Source organism: Artibeus jamaicensis, unplaced genomic scaffold (assembly GCF_021234435.1).
Source record: "Artibeus jamaicensis isolate MK-2021 breed Jamaican fruit bat unplaced genomic scaffold, CSHL_Jam_final contig_373, whole genome shotgun sequence".
NCBI lineage: Eukaryota > Metazoa > Chordata > Mammalia > Chiroptera > Phyllostomidae > Artibeus > Artibeus jamaicensis.
Genome location: NW_026521807.1, coordinates 4938326 through 4963329, shown reverse-complemented (window position 1 = coordinate 4963329; position 25004 = coordinate 4938326). Strand labels below are relative to the sequence as shown.

General features: G+C 39.7%; 1 protein-coding gene across 7 annotated transcripts in view; it reads right to left on the bottom strand.

Moving 5' to 3' along the window:
* RASGRF2 (Ras protein specific guanine nucleotide releasing factor 2) overlaps positions 1–25004 on the bottom strand; it is a 192590-nt gene that overhangs the window by 88369 nt on the left and 79217 nt on the right. For 6 of the 7 annotated variants that reach the window (XM_037159313.2, XM_037159314.2, XM_037159317.2 and 3 more), the window contains exons 6-13: positions 24911–24990; positions 24328–24521; positions 19485–19594; positions 18694–18812; positions 12094–12254; positions 11171–11237; positions 10501–10637; positions 3174–3256 (exon numbers count right to left, since the gene is read on the bottom strand). In XM_037159313.2, coding sequence (XP_037015208.2) covers positions 3174–3256; positions 10501–10637; positions 11171–11237; positions 12094–12254; positions 18694–18812; positions 19485–19594; positions 24328–24521; positions 24911–24990 — 951 coding nt within the window. The remainder of the gene's footprint in view (positions 1–3173; positions 3257–10500; positions 10638–11170; positions 11238–12093; positions 12255–18693; positions 18813–19484; positions 19595–24327; positions 24522–24910; positions 24991–25004) is intronic. The other variant, XM_053664480.1, reaches the window with a different exon arrangement.

Genomic DNA, 25004 nt, shown 5'->3' with positions numbered 1-25004 from the left:
AACTTCCCACCCCAAAGTATGCTCAAGTGCAGGCGGAAGTATTTCACATGAGGCATAAAGGGTGTTTTAAATGAGCTGCTAACCCCTACCAAGGAATGGACTAAGGGTGGGCTGCTAGTTTTAGTATCATTACCAATCTCAAAAATGCACAAGCATGTCCTTTGAGATTCTTTGAAAACTGCGTGGCTCTTTTTTCTGCTCATTATATCACCCTCAATCAACTATTTTTTCTGGTTCTTAATTTTCTCATTTGTAAAAAGACCTTAGAAACTTTGATAAATCAGTCTGTCTGAAGATGGCTGACTGAAGCTATCAGCTTTTCTTCCACCATCTCCCACCAATAACCTCTATTTTCTAGGAAAATTGAGGTCAATTCTTATTAAAAGAAAGCAAGCCTCAACCTAATACATAAAATGTAAAACACCACTTAAAGGGGTATTTTCACCTGATAGATGTCACAATTTTGCATTTTGATTGTAGTTTGAGATTTGCATCTTTTGACTTTAATTACTTCAATCAATCAAAACACTAGGAGGAAAAACATACTGTAGCCGACATGAAATTGAAATAAAATGGACTAAAATGTAAATAACCTCATTAATACTTCTTATGTTGTTTAGATATCAAAATATTAATATTTTAGATCTGTTGGGTTAAATAAAATACACTATTAAAATGAAATATAAAGCAAAACTAATTATACCACTGTCCTTTAAAATTGTGATTACATTTTAATTTTAAGTAAAGAAAAAATTAAATATTATGAAATTATTTAATTTTCTTTTATTACACTGAATAAGGTCTTTATTTCCTAAGGGACTTCCAAGATATAATGTGTTACTTAAGCCTCTTATGATAAGAACCAGCTCCCTTTTGGTAAACACTTAAAAAAAACCTTAAAATCTTAAAGCATCAAACCCATATCACCCATTACAAGTAGTAAGATTTGAAAGGAAGTGAGTGCTTGCAAAGTGTTGCCATGTCAGTAACAAGACATGATTAAGAGGAGATAACTTTTCTTTTAACTCTGCAAAATGTCTTTTTTTTTTCATGGTATATAGCCAGGAAGATGCACAGAGAAACAAGAATACAGAATTTAGGATAGAAGAGAGCCATGGAGGAGATTATCATAAGGAACAAAAATGGCAAAATCATCCTCTTTCCTCTGATTGAGGAGCATCAAGCTCAGTGAGGTAAGGAAAAATAGAAGAAACATAGGACACGCTGCCTTTGGGTGTATATCTAGTGTAGTACAGATGGGCATCAAAATGTGTGACTCTCACAGAAGCTTCTCACAGCTCAAGGCAGAGGGTTCTGTGCCTACAAACAGTCCTACTCACTCAAGCACCACCTCTGTGTACCCGAAGGCAGGAAAGTCTCGATCCATCAGGGAGGCAGTTACACAAATGACATTGGACATGGGTGCCGGCCAAACTGCCATCACTGGGGACAGAAGAGGCATTTGGGTGCCAGTCATAACCGGTCAGGCATAAACTGAAGTTTTTATCTGTATTAATTTTTAAAGTCAACAAAATGCATGAATAGTGTGTGTGCAACTGTTTTTGGTTCAGCTTTTAATGTGGGTGCAAAGTCCAACTTACATAATTCTCATTCTAAAGCAGTCTGGAGTTTCATGGCTGTCTAACCTTTGAGAGAATACCTTTTAGACAAATAAATATAATATATATTGTATTATGAAATATTAAAATAAGAATCTCATGGGTAGAAAATCAGCACAAAAGCTCTAACCCAACAATGTGAATTTTAAAACTAAGTCACAATTTGGACCTTTTGATTTAATATTTTATACTTGGTTTTCTTGGTTTTAATACTAGCATCACACATTTTTAACCAACCTGGTTTTCTAAAAAAACTACATGAAACTAAAAACCTAGAGAACTAAACACTAAAGAAATCTTTGCCCTAGAGTTTTTAAATAATCTCACCCCAGATATTTTTTAATTTGACTAGTAATTTAAACACTATCATACTTTTGTTAAAGTCAAGATTTCCTTACCCTGCTTTTACTCTCTCCTCCCTCCCCCCACCCCCTTCCCTCTGGCAATCACCATACACTGTTGTCTGTGTCTATGAGTTGTGAGGGACTTTGTTTTGAGGTTTTTGTTTGTTTTGTTTTTTACCCAGCCTAAAATACTATCATCCTTTTATAATTTTTCTATAGTACTTATGGCACTGATATGATATACTCTGCCTTCACCTCATATAATAATTAATATTTTAAAAGTTGTACCATTGGAATGATCCTGATTATAGTTAATACCTGTGAAGAGGAAAGTTAAGGTTATTTATTGCCTTAAACAGCTCAGACCCACCAAAAACTCACATAAAAAGGTATAAAAAACAAACATTTCTTAGTTTCACATAAGTTTTAAAAATATGTAATAGAACTGCTTTTAAAAATACATTTTATTTTTAGAACTTGGAAAGCAAGTAAAGAAGAAAATGAGTGTAAGAAACAACCTGGTCAGCTCCAAAATACTCCCAAAACCATTTCTGAATTTGGAAGATAAAAGTACATACAAACAAAAGCATTAACACAGTGAGCTGTGACACAGAGTTATTGATATAGCTTCTGGTTTTAAACGAGAGTGTCCCTACCAATCATTTTAAATGATAGGATTTACTTTGTTAACAAAACAATACAGAGAGCAGGACAGCAGCCCTGGGCAGTAGACTCGAGGGCAGATCCACACCTGGGCAGTGGGTAGATGGAACCATGGAAAAGCCAGATGATTCACACTGTCTTTAAAATCGAAACAAATTTCTACAACCAAACCTGAATAACAAGATCTATGCCCTTGGGGAGATGCCAAAAGTATCTGCTATACCTTGATCCACCTTCTGACCTCGGAGGCATCTGGCTATCACAATTTTTTATACTGAACTTGAAAATCTCGATAGGATTTTCTGCCCTGACTGAAGGCATATGTAACAGCACAAAAACAATTTTTCTATGCTCTGAGTCAATAAACTATAAATCTGAATAAACATTTTGGTAGTCTTGCTTATAATGACATGTCATGAATATTACTGTCAAGAAATATTCAGAATATGAAGCAGAATGATATTGAAGCAATATTTTATTCAGGATTGTACATTCTCTACCAATTTGATCTTGATTAAAATTCGAGGGAACGTATTATAGCACTTACTTAATCATATGTGGCACAGTAACTTTGGAATTCTCTTCAAACACTATAGTCATCAAACCGTTACACCGTATATTGTCCACACACTGTGAAATTAAAAAAGAGACAATTATGACCCACATGAAAACCAAGCCAGATCATATATTCTCAGAATTGTGTTGAGCCACAAAACAATTGAGTTTCTCATCTCCCTTTCTCTCTCTCTCTCTCACACACACACTCACACACACACACAATGGCAGGTAAACGTTATACACTGGTGAACAGATTTAATGTCTAGACAGCAAAACTGTACACCTGGCTGGTACCTGAAGAGAGACATAAGGACGGTTTCCCTGCAATGTCTCACCCAAAGATTCTAACACAGTATCACACTGTGACAATTTTCTGGCAGGTGCAGCGCTCCTTCAGAGGTTTGTTACCTTCCGGTGGTGACTGCCTCTTCGGCACTCAGCGTCTGCCCTGTGGGGCAGGCAGAGGAGACATGGTGGCTTCCTTATAAGAAATTCGTCTTCTCTTTTACTAGTAAGTTCTATGTCTGCTTCTCAGCTGGTTGTTTTGGTTTTATTTGGTGTTTAGGTGGGGGGGTGCCCACAAATCTCCTCCTTTTACCAGTTTCTCTAGCAGAGTTTCTCTGGGCACCATGTCGGATTCATGAGGATGCATGGTGTAATTTCTCCTGTTTGTGGCATACAGGAAACCCTGTTCGTCTTTACCTCTTTTTCTTTCTAAAAGGAACACTCAGGAACTTTGGCTGATTTTCTCTGCTTTCTTTATTTTTTATCTATGCTTTATCGATTTAAAGTTTCTCTTTGCAATTACTTTGGGTTAGAGAAGGACTTATTTTGAATTATACATATTTCCTATGAAGAAAACAGAACATTTTTTTAAAGATTTAACAAATTTAAAATCAGAAATTACTTCTAGTAACTAGGATGCCACGTGGCGCTTTACGACCACAATTAAATGATGCGAAGGAACGGATTGCAAGTAACTCCACAGAGGCCCTGAAGTCTGGTTTATCCTAAACCCCAACATTAAATGAAAGAGTAAATATGTGGCCCAGGCTGGGTGGTTCCGCTGGATGGAGCATCATCCCCTAAACCGAAAACCTTGTGGGTTCCAGCCCTGGTCAAGGCACATACCTAGGTTGAGGGCTCGATACCTTGTCGGGACATATGTGGGTGTTTCTCTCTCTTTCTCTCTCTCTCTCTCATCAATCAATACATCAATATCAGGTGAGAATTTTAAAATAATAAAAAGTAAATATGCATATAAAAATCTTCAGATCAGTGACATCACTTTACTATTCAGTCTACTTAGTGTATCAGTTATTTTCATACTTGTTTTTCCTTACAAATTTGTTTCCTCATGTCTTATGCCATTATTTCAATGACCAAGTACAGAGAATCCCAACTCTGGAAATAAAATGGAATATTTTACAGTTCACTTCAATTCACTTCCTTAAACTACAGCATCAGAGAATAACAGGACTATTGTAAAAGTGAAGTGATACAATATGACCTTTAGAAAAGCAGAAGATACCTTTATATGAACGTGTGTATGAATATTTATATTGGAAGGAATGGCAAATATTTATTCTCATACAAGCATGCATCTTGGTGGTATTGGAGAGAACGATCTGAGCTCTAGGAAAATGAATTCAGGTCACTTATGCAAGAAAAGCATGGCAATAAAGGAGGCGTCACATATCTTTAAGGGCAACACCGAATTTATGTGAAAGACAGTAAACCTTAAATTACTAGGGTAACAGAAGTGGGTCCTGGGCCGAGGCTATTCCAGTTCGGTGGTGATGACTGTGACTAGTGCGGGACCTGGGCTGATGCACGTTTACGACAGCCCCAGGTAATTCCCACACAGCTGGTCCACCTCAAGTGTTGGGAATGAGTCCGCCAGCAGGTTTTTTTTAGGGTTTTGCCTCAGGCAATAGTTATTCAAAAAGGTCAGTGGTCTACTATGTCACCCTATTTTTTACCTTCTTAGTATGTCTAGGTAGTAGGAAGAAAGGGTAGATGCAACTTTTTTCTTTTAATTCTCCTTTTTGTTAAAACAGAAAATTCCCTATTGACTCCAGAAAAGCTATTTTAAGGAAGAGAACATGTCAGCATGCTATAAATTTGTCTATATAGGTCTGTACTTTGACACTTCTGTCCAAACCAAGAAGCTCAGAGGTGAATTTTAATTTTGCATTTTGGTTAATACCCATAATTACAGAAAAGTGTGTTGCATACACCATTATTGTATGACAGTAAGACAAGCACAAATGAATGCACCACATTGAAATGCATGGTCAGATCTCCAGCCTCACTTTTTTCCTATAAATAGATGAGAAAAGGAAGAATTATTGCTTAAGACCATTAGCCACTTGAGTGTTTTGTTGGAGGCGCCAACAGTTAATAATGGCCTCACTGGTGTAACTAACAGTGTAATTAATCCCTCAAGCAATTGTAACTTCTGAAAATTACAGCCTCAGAGACAGAGGCCTGGCTTAGCCAAAAGTTTTCATTTTTGTACAGACTGCTTTCTGTGAAACTGGGATTGTGTCAATACTCAAGAACCACCTTTTTATCTTAAATAATAACCATGTGTGATTAGTGTAACACAGTAGTTTAGCAAGGTGGCGTCAAATCAAGTCACAAAAATATTAAGATTTAGCAAAATAAAGAATGAAAAATAAAAGTCAAAATAACAGCAAACACATTCATATTAGGAATTGATAGGAAATTTTCATTTCCCTGGTCTGTGGATAGTTAAAATGAATAAATTTCCATCTGGCATGCACTGACAAGAAACAGAAATAGTATAAAATGGTAATCTCATTGATAATTACAGAGGTGTATTAAAACCACTAGAAAATAGTATCCGTTTTCTATTAAATAGGAAAATCTGACAAATGTGACAAAAGCCAACTTCGACACGACTTGAAAGAGAGCCGCACAGACACCCTGCTGGGACTGTAGTGAGGATGAGCTGCGTGTTCCCTGAGGCACGGAGGCGGTCTGCCGAGTCATGAATTATGAAACCGTGGAAGTGCTCAGACCCTCTGGACCAGCCTCACCTGCTGTGCCGAAGCTACGCCAGCCAGGAACCTCGAAAGGGAAGAAACTCCGGCACAGAGATATTCAGCGCCACAGCCTATATGAATGTAAAACCAGGAAACTGCCCACGTCACATGCCTAATATTCAGAAAAAGCTAGTAAAGTGGTATGTTAGTGTGGCAGAATATATACAGGTACATATATATCCTAATATATGAGTATACATACTAATATGTATTCGAAGACACCAATACGAAGAATTTACAGATATATGGAAAGACGTATATGAGGTAAAAAGCAAAAATGGTACATACACCCTGAGAGCCAAACTGTAAAATTATTCCTCTGTGGCAGGACCGGGGAGGATTTAGTGATGGAAACAGCTGATCTGCAGGGCAGAGGTTCTCTAATGTAATTGTACAAAAGTGATCTGTGGAGCTTGTTAAAACTTGGGCGTGTCTGCAATGTGGGTTCAGGAATCTGCATGTTTGAAAACCCTCAGGTAATTCGAACACAGTTATCTGTGGAAAATACTTTGATAAACATTTATTTAGTGTGCTGGGTGTTCAGAGTAATTTTTAGTTCTTTTTTGTGTCCATATTTTTACATCTATATTATAAAATATTGAACAGCACATTTTAAAGCATTCAGTAGGTGCAACTTATTAATAATGAATAATGTCCAGAGACATCCTTGGGAGGCTGACAAATCCCGTCGGTGTATAAAGAGCACATAACTTCTCCGCTAAAATGAAAATGCTTTAAGCAGAGAACAAAGCCTGCTGAGGTGCAGGATGCTGGGCAGCCGGCTCAGCTCAATCATTGGAGGAGCGCTCCCTCCTTCCCACTCACCATTCAACCCCCAGGCCAGGAAAATCAGCAAGTACCTCAGACCCCTCGCCACCTTATCAGCCGTTAGTAGCGGTCGACACGTGACCACTCCCTCCTCCTTGATGCATTTCCTTCAGTGGACTCGCGGGACACCTGGCCCTCCTAGCTGCCCTCCGACTGCACTGGCAGTTCCTCCTTTGTCCTCTTTGCTGTTTTCCTTGACCCCTCACTCAGGCCATGGGCCTCTTTTCATTTCTATCTACAGCTGCTCTCTGGGTGATCTCAACAGCTTCACAGCCTGAAATATCACTTAAATGGCATAGAGTCTCCCTGCTGGACCTAAACACTGAACTTCTTTATCCCCCTGCTTCCTTAACCACTCCCCTTAAATGACTGCCTCTTTATCTCGTTTCCCTCTCTCATGTTCTACTTAAGCCACAGTGACCTCCACGCTAGTACCCAAAATACTCAGTGTCCTTCTGCTGTAGGGTTTTGAAGTAGTTGCTCCCTCAGTGTGGAACGACTTTCCCTTCACCACTTATTTGCGTGTTATCTCCACCACCTGCTACAGTTGTTTAGATGTCTTCTCCAGAACGAGACAACTCCCTTTGAAAACTGTAATGATCCACACATACCTACCTCCGGCAGCCCAGTCACCTCCTTATGCTGCCCGATCACACTCCAACACAAAATAGGAATTCTATGCAGCAGAGAGAAAGAAGGAGCTACTGCCCTTTGCAACAACATGGATGAAACCAGAGAGCATTATGCTGAGTGAAATAGGCCAGGTGTTGAAAGACAAATACCATATGATCTCACCTTTAACAGGAAACTAAACAACAAAACAAATAAGCAAGCAGAATAAAAACAAAGACACTGAAATAGAGAACAAGGGGACAGTGACCAGAGGGGAGAGGGAAGGGAATTTAAGGAGAAAAAAAGGGGAGGGATTTGGAGGAACAAGTATGAAGGACACAGGGACAAGAACTAAGGGGGGTGGAAATGGGAGGGAGGTGGGGAGCAAGGGGTGGAGTGGGATGAGCTGGGATGGGAGAAATAGACAGAAAACTGTACTTGAAAAATAACTAAATAAATTTTTTTTAAATAGTGTGTCCTTATTTACTACATTTACCATTCATTTTCCATCTTCCCTACACTAGAATGTAAGCTACACCAGGCAAAGGAACTTTTTGTTGTCACTGACTGGTATGTAGCATCACTGCATAACTCAATTCGTTGAATCAGTGAAATCATAAGTGCTGAAGCCACACAATATTAAGGCTCTACTGAACATAGTAATTTCATTTAACGATATCATCATCCCTCCAAAAGACGTAGTAACTTCCTGTTAATGTCCTTCTCCAATTCAATTCCAAAATATTCTAATGCTCTTTAACACACCAGCCACAGCACACTGGAGAAATAGGAGGAAGCTGTATGCTTCTGTCACCAGATGTAGTCTAAGTAGACAGTCTCACACCAGGATGCATATAGGCAAAGCTTTGGGCACCTATCTTTAAAGGACCAGGCCTAGACTCATTCATGTACCCCAAGGGTCTTTCTCTCCTAACACTGCCTCACCAGACACTCTAAGGAAGGTCACTTAAAGCTTTTATCAACTGTGTATCTTAGAAGACCCAGGTGCGTAAGGTAAAAGTTAGAAACAACTAGGAAAATACCTTGGCCTACTGCTATTTTCTTCATTCTTCCTACTTATCTTGGCTTCACAACACTTACAAAATGTTGTTGCACTAACCTGTCTACTTCCCTTTCTGTATGTAATAGCCCAACTGTTGAAATCAGAGACCATCGCCAGGTCCCTGGTACCTGTCAACACGTGGTGATTGGTCAATCAGCATTCACAGAATCAGTGAATGATTTGGAGTTTCATAAGGTCAGAGATGCATTACAAACAAAAACTAAAGTATTAATTCATACAGCCATGAATTAATGCTTTCATAGAGTTAATGAAAGCATTAATAAATCACCACAAGGATGTAATTATGCAAATATGTGGGATCCCACATTTTCATTCCTTTGTTAGACAAAACAGAAGTATCTTCACTCTAAGCTATTTATTCACCATTGAAGTAGTTGTGGGTGTAGATAACTAAAAATCATGTAAAGAATGTTTAGAGAACTAATAAAAGACCTGGATTAGGTTTGCGTTCTGATTCAACACAGTTATGTAACTTTGGACAAACTTTAGCCTCCAAACCTCAGGTTTTTCACCTGTGAAATGGAACTAATATTACTGTTCACTTTCAGAACACCATTATAAAGGCCAAATGAGACTAAGTCTGAAAAATTTCTCTGACATACAAAAATAATTATTTTTGACATTTATTCTCTTTCTACTTCCCCACAGATTTCAGTCACTCAGAAAAAAATTAAATATCTAAAAAACTATCATATAGTTCAGATTTTTACTTAAGTCTTATACAAGTAACTATGAGCTCTTCGGAAAAAAAGAGATAATAGAATCTGTAATATAGACCTCTTCTGTTTGCTTCATCTTCCTTGAGGTAACAACTCTGAAGATAATTATCAAACTTTCTTTTAATATTTTCCTCACACAAACATTTTCCTCCTATATTGGTTAATGGAGCCAAAATTAATATACAGCTTGGATTTTTAAATGTCCAAGCCCAATCATGACTAATTTTGACATATTTCCGAATCCTGAATAAATGCAATGATGCTCTAGCTGGACATGGCTGACCAAGGAAAAACAAGCAAATTTGTTCCCTATTTTTTTCCGTATGAAATACAGGAGCTCATTTTTGGATTTCATACTATAGATAGAATATTCTCTTCCTGTGATTCCTTCCTGTGTGGTTTCTCGCTAGAGCCCTTGTTAGCAGTTTTTGGATCTTTCACCATTGTCCTACCTCAGAAACAAATAAGCAAAAAAAAAATCCACGTTGCTCATCGGAGAATTTATTACTAACAGGGATATTTTAACACCATTCAACACCAGTGATTACATTTAAAAAATTGTACAAAATACCCAGGAACTAAAATGCAATTACTACATTTCATGTAAATTTTAACCATAAAAAAGAAAACAAACAGCCCTGGCTGGTGTAGCTCAGTGGATTGAGCTTGGGCCTGCAAACCACATGATTGCAGTTCGATTCCCAGTCAGGGCACATGCCTGGGTTGCAGGCCAGTTCCCAGCAGGGGACTCATGAGAGGCAACCATCCATTGATATTTCTCTCCCTTTCTCCTTCCCTTGCCCTCTAAAGATAAATAAATAAAATCTTTAAAAAAAGAAAACAAACAAAAAACCAAATGATTCCAGCTATCAAGATACGTAGTAGTAATATACAGCAACCAGATGTAATTTTTAATGAGAATAAATCAACTCTAAAAATCCTCCTCAAAAGTTAATGTCATGAAATTTTTTTTAAATCTTATGTCAAAAACCACTTGCTTACTTGACTTATGTCGCTTGTCCAGGCAGCTTTCTCCTGCCGCGAAGGTGCCAACAAGACCACAGTGAAAGGGGCAGCATCCGGTGGCTCCACCGCTATCTTAAAATCCAGGTGTCCAAACACTTGCCCGGAACCTTTGGCTTCAATACACAGAAACCAAAGGATTAGCTGTGAATACAACACTGTGAGCACCAGCTACTTTCACGCAGTTGTAGTAGTGGGATCGATCAGTGTTCGAGTCCAGAATCCTATTTCAGCAATGTGGCCCTTCTCCGGTATGGGGGAGGCTTAAGCTCAGAGGCACATAAAAAAGCTGAGGTCAGTAGGCTACTCAGGATTATGATCCTGGTCTCCCTTTCATTTCATGGTTTGTTTTATTTTGTTTTTTAATTTCCATAATCTACAGAGTTCTAATTTAATTCTTTTCTTCTGTGTCTGACACTGAAAGTCACTATCACGAGACAAATTCAGGAAAATGTGAATTCCCAATGACAGTTTAATAAGGTTTACAGGTTAGATGGTTCGACAGAATTTTTCACACACAAATGACTTCAGGGACTTTATGCTCAGCGTCTCTACTGCCTCCTTAAGCAGTTCTTCTTAGCTATAGACACATAAAAACCATAGGACTTTTTAATTCTAGCATAATTCTAAGTGATGGATTCTAACTTACAGTCATCATCGCTTGCATCGGGCTCCTCAATCAAGGTACATTCTATTAGTGAGAGAACCCCACCTGTCTGGAAAGAAGCCAATTTTTCATTAGGAGCCTGAAAATTTTGCAAAGGTTGGGAAGCTCTGATTTGCAAACAGTCCTTGCCACAGAAGAAAGCATAGTAATTCTGCATCTCAAATAATTTTTATAGATTCCAAAATTAAATTTACATGTATAAAAGCAATTGAACTCATTTAACTTCATGATTCTTCTCCCCAACCCGCTCTCGCTCCTGATGTTTATTAAATTTAGCAAGTCAGTCTACAGGAGACTAGATGGCACCTTAGGGGCCCTTGAGAGGGATGCGGCTCAGCAAAGGCTGAACTCACCAACCGCGAAGCAGGTGAAGCAGTAAAAAGCCACTATCGCGGTGTTGGACAATATGTTCGGGCACTAGTAACAGAAGGTATAGAGAGGCAGATCTTTTCTGTCAAGGGCCAGATAGGAAATCTGTTAGGCTTGCACACCATATGATTTCTATTGCAACTACTCAAATCTGCCATTTATAAAGGCAGATGAGAGCAGCCACAGATAAAATATAAACAAATGACCATAGATGTGTTTCAATAAAACTTTATTAACAAAAATAGGCACTGTAGTAATTTGACAAGATTTTTGTAGCTCAGTAGTCATCAACTAGTAATAATTTTGTTCAGGCTATGATTCTAATCTCACTGCCTAATGGCAACACACATTAATTTCTACTTCTTTAAAGCCATGTAACAACAAAGTAAATGTCAAGGTTGGTACCTGTACACTAGCTCACTATGCAGTTGTGACGATATTTTATGATACCATGCATGGGAAAGTCATAATTACATTAACCTGAATGCCACTTAAATACATGAAACATAAATGGAATAGTCATGTAAAACCAGTACCTTGAGCAGATGCAGCTTCCCTCCTGAACTCCTTGTACAAATTAAGAAGTGTTTTGTAAATAAGAAGCACTGTCTTTCTCCTTCCTTTTTTAAAGACAATGAACCCAAGCGAACTTTACTAAGTTTCCCCTTCTCAACAGAAGGTACTTGAATAAGAGAACCTGGTGATCACAAAGTGAAGAATACACAGCAATTAAAACTCTATGAAATGAGAACCCTTCCTGATACAATAAACACCAAAGATTCATTGGATGCATCATTGGAACAAGTCAATCCCCTACACTCTGAGCAGAAGAATCAGTACATTGCGTTTTTAAAGTCACACTAATTCCCACTATTTTTATAAAATGCTCTAGAATTGATTATTCATCTCTAAGCTGGAAAATAAGTTGGAAAGAAAGCCAAACTGGATTCAGAGGAGGCACGCCTACCATCTGTCCTTGGTGATTTGATCTCAATGAACTTCCTAATCTAACAATAGGGTACATATTGTACAATCACATAATGGTAATAAAATAACACAATAAAAAGCAAATAGAATTAATTCTTCTTGAAGCACTGAAGGAAGATAAATAGCTAATTTTTTAATGTAAATAATTTTGTTTTCTTTTTCTTTTTTTTATTTTTTCCCCTTTCCTCCTTTTTTTTATTGTTGTTCAGTTATAGTTGTCCCCATCCCCCCCATTACTCACCTCCATCCTACCAACCCCCATCTCCCACATTCAGTCCTCCCCCCGACCACGTTGGCTTTGTCCATGGGTCCTTTATACATGTTACTTGATGGCCCTTCCCCTTCCTTCCCCCACTACCCATCCCCCATCCCCTCTGGTTAGTGTCAGTTTGTTTTTTTATTTCCATGTCTCTGTTCCATCAATTTTGTGCACATTAAGTGACTAGATTTTATATATAGTTTATTTCAATTCACATATTTTGTCCCTCTCTTCTCTTATCCCATTTTACCTTCTTAGTTCCTCTCATTATTTTCATTTTAAATAGCTTATTAATAGAGTTTACTTTGTATTTGAAAAATAGAATATACAATACATGTATATTGTAAAAATATACAAATTACATAACTCAACACAATCTAGTTAAGAACTATTTTTAAAAGACAGCTATTTCGGTTTACATTTAAATTATGTGTGATAAAAAAACTCTTTGTGGAATCTAAATGGAAAAGAAACCACATGTAATCTATACCCAGGACATTCCTGTGATCAAAACTATCTTCCGTTCCATGTGAGAAGCTCTGCATAAACTTTATATAATTTCACCTGAGCAATGACCTCCCTCCCCCCAAAATAAAATTCCCATCTAAGTTAAGTATCAAACCCAAAAGTACTAAGATTCATGCAAATACTTTGCCTCTGACTCCTGAAATGGCCTGAGCCAGTATGATTTCCCCTGTTGGTTAATCTCTACCATCTCCCCTAAACGCAGCCTTAGAAAGGCTCAGGTCAGCCTCTGGAACACCATCCGGTGCACACTGAACCCTTCAATGTAAACAGTGGTCATCCCTGAGAGGTGAGACTGCAGGCAACCTGTTCTTCCCTTCCTACATTTTCTGGGGTTCCAGACTCTTTTTTTTTTTAATGAGCACAAATTAAAGTGGGCGGGGTGGGGGAAGCAGTCTTCATAGACACAAAATTGTAAAACCATGATTCACTGGATGTTCGTGTTAACATGAATATTCCAAATGGCATCTACTTTGTAATGAAGATCTAAAGGTGTGCAGGGCAGTAAAGGGCTCAAAGCTTCCATGTCCAGATTCCACCTGCTTAGGTGAGAGTTAGGTTGGCTCCTTGACAGAGAGAGAGAGGCAGCTATTGGGGCCTCAAGACTAGCACGGAAACAGTCCTGGGCAGGGCGTGGGACTGGGAACGGAGGTGGGGGAGAAGGCTTTATTCTGCTGAAGGGAGCAGGCAAACAGAGCGAATGAGGGAGGTGAGGAAGGTGGGAGCAAACTGGCAGAGAACGCAGGCAGCAAGTAATTAAATTTGAAGAGTGAAGAAGGGGTGGGGGAAGCTCAAGGCAGAACTCTTAGAGAAGTCGATGAAGAAGTAATAGCAGCAGAAGGATTGTATTCATGGGACTCACAGGGTGGAACCAAAGCCAGAGGGGATTTTTCAGAGCACCTGGGTCACCCTCTCATTTTACAGAAGAGGAAATTGAGGCCTGAGAGGCTAAACAGCTCTCAGTTTTTAGCATCTCACAGCAGCATGGCCAAGAGATGGCAGTGGATTCAGAATAATAAAAACTGAAACCTGAAAAGGGAGCTTCACCATGGGTGGTCATGGATCATCCAGGCAGACCAGTTAGGGCAGAGTGAAAGACAGAGGCTCATGTAGATATCTTGGTGGACAAGTGGGTTTGGGAGACATTTTCAGAAAGAATATCACCAAGGCTATGAAAACTCAGTAATAATATACTCGTTGGTAAATGCTTCTAGCATTTAATTAGTTCATAAATCAGAAATTATAGAATACACTGTTAACTCATGTATTAGCAATTACTGTAAATTTCAGCTTTGGGGTTAAAAAAAATAAATGTTTCCCTGACAACTACACACTAATACGCTTGATCTATAACAGTTCACTTCATATCCAACTAGAAAACTGTGCATTTTAGGTATTTACAGAAACGTAAAAGGCTCAGTTAAAAGTGAGCAATTCCAATGCTATTGTTTGGCTTATAAAATAATTATATTGAAAAACATGTTAAGTGGATTTCTCACATTTTATCTTATATTTGACATGATGTTTCAACACATCCCTGAGAGTTAAAAATCCTCTCTAGTCAATGCAAATAGAGAAATAATTTATATTAAATCAGTAATTCTTTAGTATCAGACCATTACTAGGATATGGTCCTTTGCATCTCTGTCATCTCTGCCTAATAATTGGAGGCAACTTGCAATAAAACACATCATTTCAATCACCAAAACCCCATAGAGTGGCATTCAAGACTGGCTAATGCTCTTATTTTTTTTGTTTTTTTTACCCCAGTTCTGTTGAGAAATAATTAACATGCATCACACTGTATAAGTTTAAGGCATGCAGCATAAGGGTTTGATTTGCATATATTGTGAAATGACTACCACAATAAGGTTAGTTAGCATCCATCATATAGAAATAATAAAAAGAAAAGAAAAAAAGAGTTCACCTTGTGATGAGACACCTTGTGATCTTAGGATTTACTCTCCTAAAAAACTTCCCTATGTACCATACAGCAGTGTTAACTACAGCCATCATGCCACACTTTACATCCTTAGTACTTATTTATCTTACAACTGGAAGTGTGTGCCTTTTACCACCTTCCTCACATGTCTCCTCCCCCACTCCTCCCCCATTTCTTTCATTTCTATGGAAAATAGAAATTAATTCCAAAATTTGGTTCTTGGTTTTTCAAGTTCATGTCATAATCTCTCAGGTAGACTAGCCTACATGCTCCTGTGAGCCTTATTAGCTCTTTAAATTTTCACAACAACCCTAAAATATAGGTTCTACAGCTTAAGGAGACATGACTGAGGCAAAGAGAGGTTAATTAAATTGCCCAATATCACAGCAAAAAAGTGGAGGAGACAGCATTTGACTTTGGTGACATGACTATACAGTCTTCCTAGTTTTGCCTCAGACATTTACACATTTATTTGTTCAACAAACTTTGAATAGACTCTGGAAAATAAATGACAATATCAGACCACTGTGATATATGGTCCTTTGTGTTCTACTCATCAACTATCTAATCATTGGAATCAATGAATAATAAAACTTCTTTTATTTCAATTGACTGACATTTAAGATTAGCTGATGCCGCTCTTCTGAAGAGACCTTTCAGAAAACCTGGATGACCTACATTTTCTACTGCTCAGAATAAAAAGTAATTTAAGAATGAAACCATGCACATGTGTGAGCATGCACGCCACACACTGAAACACACCGCATGTCACACCTAACAGTAACACGATTAGAGATATGTTGTAGTCCATTTCATAGAATGGACTATGCACTATTCTATTTTCTACTTCATAAAAAATAGAATCAGGCCCTGGCTGGTGTAGCTCAGTGGATTGAGCACGGGCCTGCAAACCAGACAATGGCGGTTCGATTCCCAGTCAGTGCACATACCAGGGTTGCAGACCAGTTCCCTGCAGGCCAATTCCCAGCAGGGGACGCATGAAAGGCAACTGTGCATTGATGTTTCTCTCCCTCTCTCCTTCTCTTCCCCTCTAAAGATAAATAAATAAAATCTTTAAAAAAAATAAAATAAAATAAAAAATAGAATTCCTAAAAGTTTAAAAGAGTTTTTCTTTAAAAAACCACCTCCATGGGTTTTAAAGCCTGTTAAGGATATTTAGTAAGAGTGGTAACAGAAGCAACCAAACCAAAACAATGCAAACTTTCCAAACTGTCTGCAATTTGATTACTTTTTACTTTCATATTGAAGTCTGATTTTTAAACGACTGTTATTCAAGAACTCCTGAACAGACTAACCAAACCAAAGAACACAGAAAAATTCTCCTGAAAGGCCAATCATTGCATCAACATCAATACACTAATAATATCAGCTATATTAATAGCTAACAGGAGTGCCTTAAACACATGACACAGAACAAGCAATAAATAACATCCCGACTTGAATCAAAAGGAGTAGTGGCTCATGGCTGATTTTCCTCCAGGTGCAGTGAAAAGAAATATGACTTATTCAATATACTCAAACTCCGGGCATTTTTCATTACGGATGTTTTTACAAACTTAGATCAAGACAGTCTGTAGAAATATATTAGCATTTATGTATAATTATCCTTCTCAGTCAAAAGTTCTTTCTGAAATTAAATACTAGTGGTAGAAAAGTGTGTTTCCATTCTCTCCTATTATAAAGCTCAAGTCAAGTAGTAAGTATTTTTCAGTAAACTCTAAACAACAAGAATAATACAAAATAAGATACCTTACAACCCAAACTGTACTTCAACAATAAGCAATTCAATTTAATCCGATGCCCATCTTCCAAGGTATCTATCATGGAAAACATCACACCAGACAGGAGAGACGTACCAGCACTGATTGCCCTTATAATTACTGAGTTATAACTACTGGCACAGACAGGCATGCAACCACGTGCCTATAACACACAAGGGGATGAAATACACGCGCCAGGAGCCAGGAGTCGTGGAAATGAGGAGGAAGGTAAATTCATTGTAACTGCCAGGGAGAGGATGGGAAGATGAGGGGGAAATTTTTAAAAGCTTTCTTAGCGGTGTGTGACCTGAGCCAGGAAGGACAGCAGACCTTTAAGAGGCACAAAAGAGATGGAGAAGGGCGTTCTGGCCCCCAGGCTGGAGGACAACACACAGCAAGGCCCGGAGGGGGGCAGGCAAGCACCGGGAAGGCGGGAGTTAGTGTGGACACCCAGTCTGCATGGAGGAGCAGAAGGGACATTAAGAAGGCCTGGCGTTGTCAGCACTATGCTGCAGTATTATTTTTTTAATGGATAGTGAAAGCCCAAAATGAAAAAAGGTACCATTTCCTAAAATATACTCCCAAACTTTGACATATGTGTGATTTCTCTCTTTGTAAATAAATAGAAAGCAGAATTGCATGTGTTAAATTTCTGAAATATTCTATGCAAAAATTAATATGCACAGCACAAATTATGTCTGGTTTGATGAGGTAAAAAAATATTTTAAGCAGCACATTTTGGTATGCAATGGAAATGCAAATTGTATTCAAATAATATTGGCACATTATAAACTACATAAAAGGTTAGTCCCAAATTTATGTGCCATTCCTCACCAAATTCAAAATGATAAATGTGTGTACTATACCGTCTCAAATCAATCCCAAGGAATATACTTCCTACCCTCAGAACACCTAAGCATTTAAACCAAGTTTGGGGTACAGTTTACTTTTTTCACTTTGGAATGAGAGCCACTGAGGGACATGCACTATTCAGCTGTTCTGTCTCCATGGTTTCCAGCACAAATACCTTCATCTCTTCAAAAGTTTAATTTACTGGGAGAGGCCACCAAAGCACAAACAAGATGGCCTTCGCCATTGCTGAAGTGGGGTAGGGGTCACGCGTGAGAGTTGATGGTAACTGGAGCTACCAGTTCAATCAAACCACATCATGTGGGACCTCCAGAACTCCTGATGAAAAATGGGAACAAGAGAAAGCTTTTTCCACCTCAGCCATTGTCCCCACTGCCGTAGGAAACAGATGTACATAATTCGAGTTTCTCCTGGTCTGTGCCGGGATGTCATCACCACCCGGCACTGACACTCCAGTTGCCCAACCGACTTGTCCTCATGGGAGCCACGGAGAATGTGCACTCCGATGAGGACAGTGCAGTCTGATGTAACTCGCTGAGTCACTAGTGCTTTACTATTACTGTGCTGCCGTTTTCCGTGGTCCCTGAAAAGAAACGGCGCAAAGGTGGACCTCAACCACAGCCTCGGTCAAGGCTATCGAGATACCCTGCACGAACCGCACTCATCAAGCCGCTAACTCAAGCCTGCTCCAAAATGCTTCCTGGGTCTGCCAGGGACAACGGGGTGAAATCAGACGTCACTTAGACCGTGGGTCCACCGCGTAAGGACTTACCTTGGCGGATGAAAGTTTGGCTGGTGTCCAGCAAAATATCACAGCCCTCTACAATCATTCTTTCAATGGCAAGGTTTTTCCTTATGTTTTCAGTGTCACTCACTTCATCGTGCATCACCCTGTCAGACAGGACACGGAGGGGATCACTGGGAGAGAAGTCTGGTGTTGCCCTAGCAGGAAAGCAAGGGAGAGCTCCACCTGGGAACTTGTATCATTGGAGCTGGGCTGTGAGGCTTCGACTGGATGTCCAGGCTTCAACAAGCCATGGCCCAAAGCAAGGCCAATGTGCACGATGACTCTGCACGAGGGGCGGGTAGGTGATCAGTGAGTGCCCTGGGCCTGCCGTGGGTAAGTGCCACAGGAGAGCAACACATCTCACGACAGGCTTTCAGGGAAGACTGCCATTAGGGTGCCTTCTCTCAGAGGCAGAGCAAATCAGAGACCTGTATACATTTATCCCGTACAAGCTAAAGGAAAAAATATAAATAACTGTCTGGAACACTGAAAAGCTACTGATAAATCCAAGATATACCTTCTCCAGCTTCCTGACAAATATGAATACAAAAATGCAACAGAAACTCATGTTTTTCTATTATACTGAAAGAAATGTGAACATTCCCAAACTTAAACCGAAGTACACCTGATCTCGAGAAGTATCATCTAACTTTCAGGTGGATCTGGGAAGACGGATCGCGTCTTGCTTCTTGCTCCCTGGACATACAGCTGGGTTTCCACAGAATACCAACTTGCTACTTTCGCACACATGCCTTCACTGTAAGTTCTCTGCATACCTGGACAGTTCCTCTAGTTTTGACTTAGCAAACTCCAGACTTTTCCTCTCCACGTGCTCATGGGGTGTGTGAGCCAGGAGTTCATGAAGTGTGATGATGTACCTGGGGATCTAAATGCAAAGAGAGGCCAGCGTGAGCAAGCCGGAGGATGAGCAATGCCAGGCACTCTCTCGGACAGGCAAGCACCACGCACACAAAGCTCGTCTCTGCTCTCACAGTGTTCGTTGTTTGAAAAACATATTTTTAACGAGTATATCTTAAAACATTTAAAATGAACTGTGCTTCAAACTTACACACACACACTCACACTTTCCCAGGAACACAGGAAAAGAGTAATAAATGATGATGTTACAAAGAAACAATTGTCTCTTTAGATTTTTTAATACAATCACACATTTCTTAATCATAATTTTTGAAAACTTGTCCATAGGGAAACAGATGTAACTACCATCATGTCACTTGAGGTTGTATTTTATATATATTTGCCTGTTTAAGAATTTTGTAAAAAAACTGACAATCTTACTGCAACATTTCTTTAAGAATTAAAACTTGGAATGAAGATATGTTCACCCTTGTGACATTCTCATCCTCCTTTAGCTCAATTCATTTTTCTAGTTAAAAGGATTATTTAATTAGATTTACTTGTACTGTTGTTTATAAAGAGACTCTCTAGTTATGTCAAAGGCAGAAACTCCACCGACCCTATGAAGGTTTGAATACACTGGAGATATAACTCAAGTTACAGTGACTCATCATATTTATTTTTTACTGGCTTAGAAAATAAATTTTTAGAAAGCAGGAGCAGTGGATTTAATTTTAATAACATACATGAGCAATAGCTACCATAACACTGCTCGCTGTGGTCAGTCAGGTGCTCAAGGTTTTCGTGTGCATCCAATCCTCCAACATAAGGGTTCTTTCCCATTTTACAGACCAAGGAAATGAAGTACAGAAGGATTTGGTCATTTGCCCAAGGTGGCCTCATAGTAATGGCAGAGCCAGCCAGGAGCCCAGCTCTCACCGCGCACTAGCCCAGTATATCAGCTTCCCTGGGCCCTTTGGGTAGCACCTGGCATTCTCACCTGAGGTGCTGGCAGCTCTAGCCACAGATCTGCTTTTGCTCTCTTGCAGGTGGTGGCCTTCACAGGGCAATATTGCTGGGTGCTCACATTTATGTGCAAAGCACAGAGGGCAGCGCCATTCGCGCAGACATCAATCTGCACTTTCTACTCTGGGATCACACCCTGGAGACTATCATCAGGTCTAGGTTTCGGCAGTGCGTACAGACTCCCTGGTCATAGGAGGGTAGAGAACAGGAGGCCCTTCCACTTAAAGGCTTTCTGCCTCTCCATCCTATAAACTTCTCACTAAGCCTGCAGGGCTGTCCCACTTAGTGGAGGCTTCTGGGATAAGTATTCTTTCAAATATCCCTTTTGCGTAATCCCATAATTGATAACAGTCTGCCTGTAGGTCAGTAGTTCTACAAGAAAACCAAGGCAATCGCCAGCTAAGGTACCCAATTTTTTATAACAAAGAGGGTAGGAGTGAGAGAGCCTGACTACTTACAATACACAGAAAACCCACAAAACTAAGTGTAGTTGATAGCTTCATGATCCTCCCTCCTGAATTCAGTCCATTTTAGAGAGCGCCTGGACTAGGACTGAGGAGGGTAGATTTGAAATTGAGCAACTGGCCCTTTCCACTTTCTAGTGGAGGAACAGCAAGCCTGACACAGCCAAAAATGACTCTGCAAAGAGCTCATCTGTATGTTCAAGAGCTGATTATAAATCTGTCCCTCTAAAACCCAAGAATCACAGAAAGTACTGCCTAAACCAGCGATTTTCAACCTTTCCCATCTCACAGCACATCTATACTAATGACTAAAATTCTATAGCACACCAAAAAAATATTAAGTTTTGTTGCTTTGACAAAAAAATTAGTATAGTTTTGATTTACTAACACCAGATGATTATTGTTGTGTTGGCGCTATCTTTTTTTATTTGAAAATCTAAGGGAAAAGAGGGCCGTGCCCCTGACCAAATAGTCAAGTATTGCATGTTTTAAAAATTCTCAGGGTGCCTGGTTGAAAATCACTGATCCAGATGAATCATAATTCTGCTTTCAGTTATGGACCAATATTTGTCACTTTATAGACATTAATGAGCTTACTCTCCGATCACAGTAAACAGGTGGCTACTTTCTGGAGAACATCTAATCTTGCTGTTCTTGTCAGAAGCAGATTCCATGATTAGCTTACCTATGGATCGATGAGCAGCTGAGGCCCATTAAAACAGCCCCAGACAAACCACTGTCTTTACTAAATAAAAAAAGCAAGTCCCCCCCTCGTCCCAAGGTGTACATCCTGCCCCGAGGGAGACAGTGGCACCACTGCTAATACAGATGCAGGGGAAGGAGACGCACCTTCACCATCTAAGGGTGAAAATGTCCTCAATACCATTTTACCTCACTAGTTAAAGGACCACAGGGGACAAGAAGGGTAGAATGGGCACGGGCCTAGTAATAAAGAACCTTTAAACTTCTTTATGCTCCATATGTCACTCCAAAGAGACAGCAGGGGGGAGAGACACCAAATGATAAACAGGAGAGACACCAATGAGAACGAAGCTCTTGGGGAGCAAAGTGATGATTTCCCCTCTTGGTCTGTTCAAAATAGTTACAGGGAAGCAAAATAATTATGGGGAAGCAAATAAAGGACATGGTGCAAAGCTGTGTTCTTTCAATTTACCCATTTCTTGTAGTTGGACCAATTCTGGCCAAATTCTTTAAGTTTGAGGCTTCTCCCAGAACAATGGCTCTTATAAGCTGAGGCTTTTGGTTACCCTGGTCTGGAAGAAGCCAGACAATCTCAACATCTGACACTTCAGTTAAATTTTCGGGTTTGGCAGGGGTGGAGAGGGTTGGGAAACTAGACTAACACAAGGTTTCTTGCACCACCACATAGTTGCCCAACCAACCTTTTGGAATGAGTCTAGTGAGAAGAATCTCACAGAGGGAGCTAGTGGTCAGGAGATAACTAGAGCTCAGCTGCCTCAACCTCGAGATCTACAAACATATATTTAGATTGGTTCAATTATTTTCCCCATGCTATGACTAAAGGGTGAGCACGACATCCAGATCTCCTAGACATTTCTAGTCCAATGGTCCTCATCTGATATTATAGAAAGTTTTGGGGATCAATCAAAATGCCAAGTCATTGTTATCAGGCTTAAACTCCATGGGGAAGGAGGCACAGAAGGGAGGTGGAAGAGCATCACAGCATTTTAAAGAAATCCACGGACCTTTCCAAGGCCTTACATTCAACTTTTGGATACATGACCTAAAGTGCAAGTACAGTCCGCCACTTTAAGGCATTGAGAGCGTTACATTAAATGGCACCTGGAGAGACATTGATGGGCAGTGAGAAAGGGAGGTGGGCACGTCTGCGAATGTTCCATGTGTCTCTCACAACCTCCCTTTGTATGTCCCCTGAGTGGGGTGGCTGAACAGATACATTTTAGGGAATTTTAATCATAACCTAGAAGTAACTGAAAGATAGTCAAATAAGATCTCAAAATAACATTGCCCTATACAAAATGTGTTTCACTGTAAATAAATCTTAAATTACAATTTTGTATAAGGTTACAAAAAGGAAAACTTTTTTTTGCATTGAATTTTTTGTTGTGAAATATTTCTTCAGGGAGGCAAAGAGTTCAAACAATTCAGTTACACACACACACACACACACACACACAATAACATTATAAAGTTTCACTATACTTAAGTTATTTTAAATGCATCCTTTTGGTTTTTAAAAAACATACTAAATGTCTATGATGACTTCCAGGATTTCAAGCAGGATTAACAAACTTTAAGACAAACAATTACACACCACGGCAACATTTCTTTCTGAGGCTAAAAAATGATACACCAGGGTCAGTGATGCCCGTTCATGGGGGACAAAGTTCCCCACAGAAACCCTAACATGTGTGATTCTGAGACTCGGTTTACCACGCGACAATGTGGAGGGCTGGCCAGAAGCCCCACAAATTCCACAGTAGAACACTCGATGCCTTTTCAAAAGAACAGAATCAACAGTTTTCAAGAGAACAGGCAATTCAGTTCATATTTTGGTCTCTGCAATTCTCACTCAAGAGCTCTTAACACTAGAGCCCTAGATATATAGGAAAGAATACATGTAATGGATCTCGTGGGTTGCTCTAATGCCATAAAATGAACATCATGACAAGCCCCAGCCTCCCTGCAGCATCCTGAGAGGGGCCAAGAGCCAGAATCCAGCCAGTGCCTCTGGACCCCAAGTCTCCACTGGCCTCTGTGACTTCGGAGGCCCTCCTTTTGCTCTCCAGAGCTCCAGCCAAGGGAGACTCACCAGCAACCACAACAGGGCGGGGAGGGTGGGCAGGAAAACAAAGACTTTCCCAGTAGTCCACTCCACTTCTCAAGAACATTTTATGTAACCAGCATACACTGGAACATTTGTACAGCATCCTATTCTGTAACCCTAGTAATATTTTTAAACATGCTGAAGGAGGAGACTTCATGAAAGAGGTTTGTGAGGCATCTTTCTATAAAGAGAAAATTGTGCTGCTTTTCAAAAAATTATTTTTTATTTAACTGTCTCAAAAAACTGGTTTTCTTACATATACTAGACAGAGAAAGAACACGGGGCATGATTTATCTCTGGGTCAAGCTCAAGATGACAGGTAATGCATACGTGTTATAATTCTTCAAGGGGATCCTTGCACAGCTCCCTCTGGTCATACTAGGCATCAGAGACATTGGGCTGCAACGAGAGCACTTATAAAATGCATCCCAGAGGACTTACCTGAAACATTGGATAGGTCAAGAACGTTTCTAGCATCCTCCCTTCACAGGCAGGGTTGGCTTCATACTGTTTTAAGAGTTTGTCAAAATCTCTGTTTTGCTTACAATTGGCAAGAACTTGGAGGCTGTACTGGTGATTACGCACAAATTCTTGATAAATGTTCAGCATGGGGAGCAAAATATCAAACAGATCAGCTGAAAGAAGAAGTGAAATGGCAGTTTCTTTTGGTGCTCAGTACATTGTCTAAGGGGCAGAGGAGAGACTGTGTTCACTCACCGGGAGTGGCAGAGACTGGCTCCCAGCACCAGGTGTCGCACATGCATGGGGTCCCCAGATCAGACACCTGAATCACTGATCTGACAGGATGTGACTCAGGGCAGAGCCTGACTGTAGTCCCAGATGACCAGGACAAGCCAGGGGAAGGTAACTAGGAGGGAAGGGCCCAATGGCCAATGAGGCAGATTCCCAATGGCTAAAACTGCTCACAGGACAACGGGAGATTTCAACAGTTTTGCCTAAACAATGTTGAAATGATCTTACTCTAATTTTAGCCATATTAAGAGAAACCAAAGCATGCACTTACCTAAAATTAAAGTAGGCCAGTTTGCTATCCTCGCCTTCAGTCCTTGATGAAATATTTCATGAAGAAACATAATTGTTTCACTACAAAAGAATTC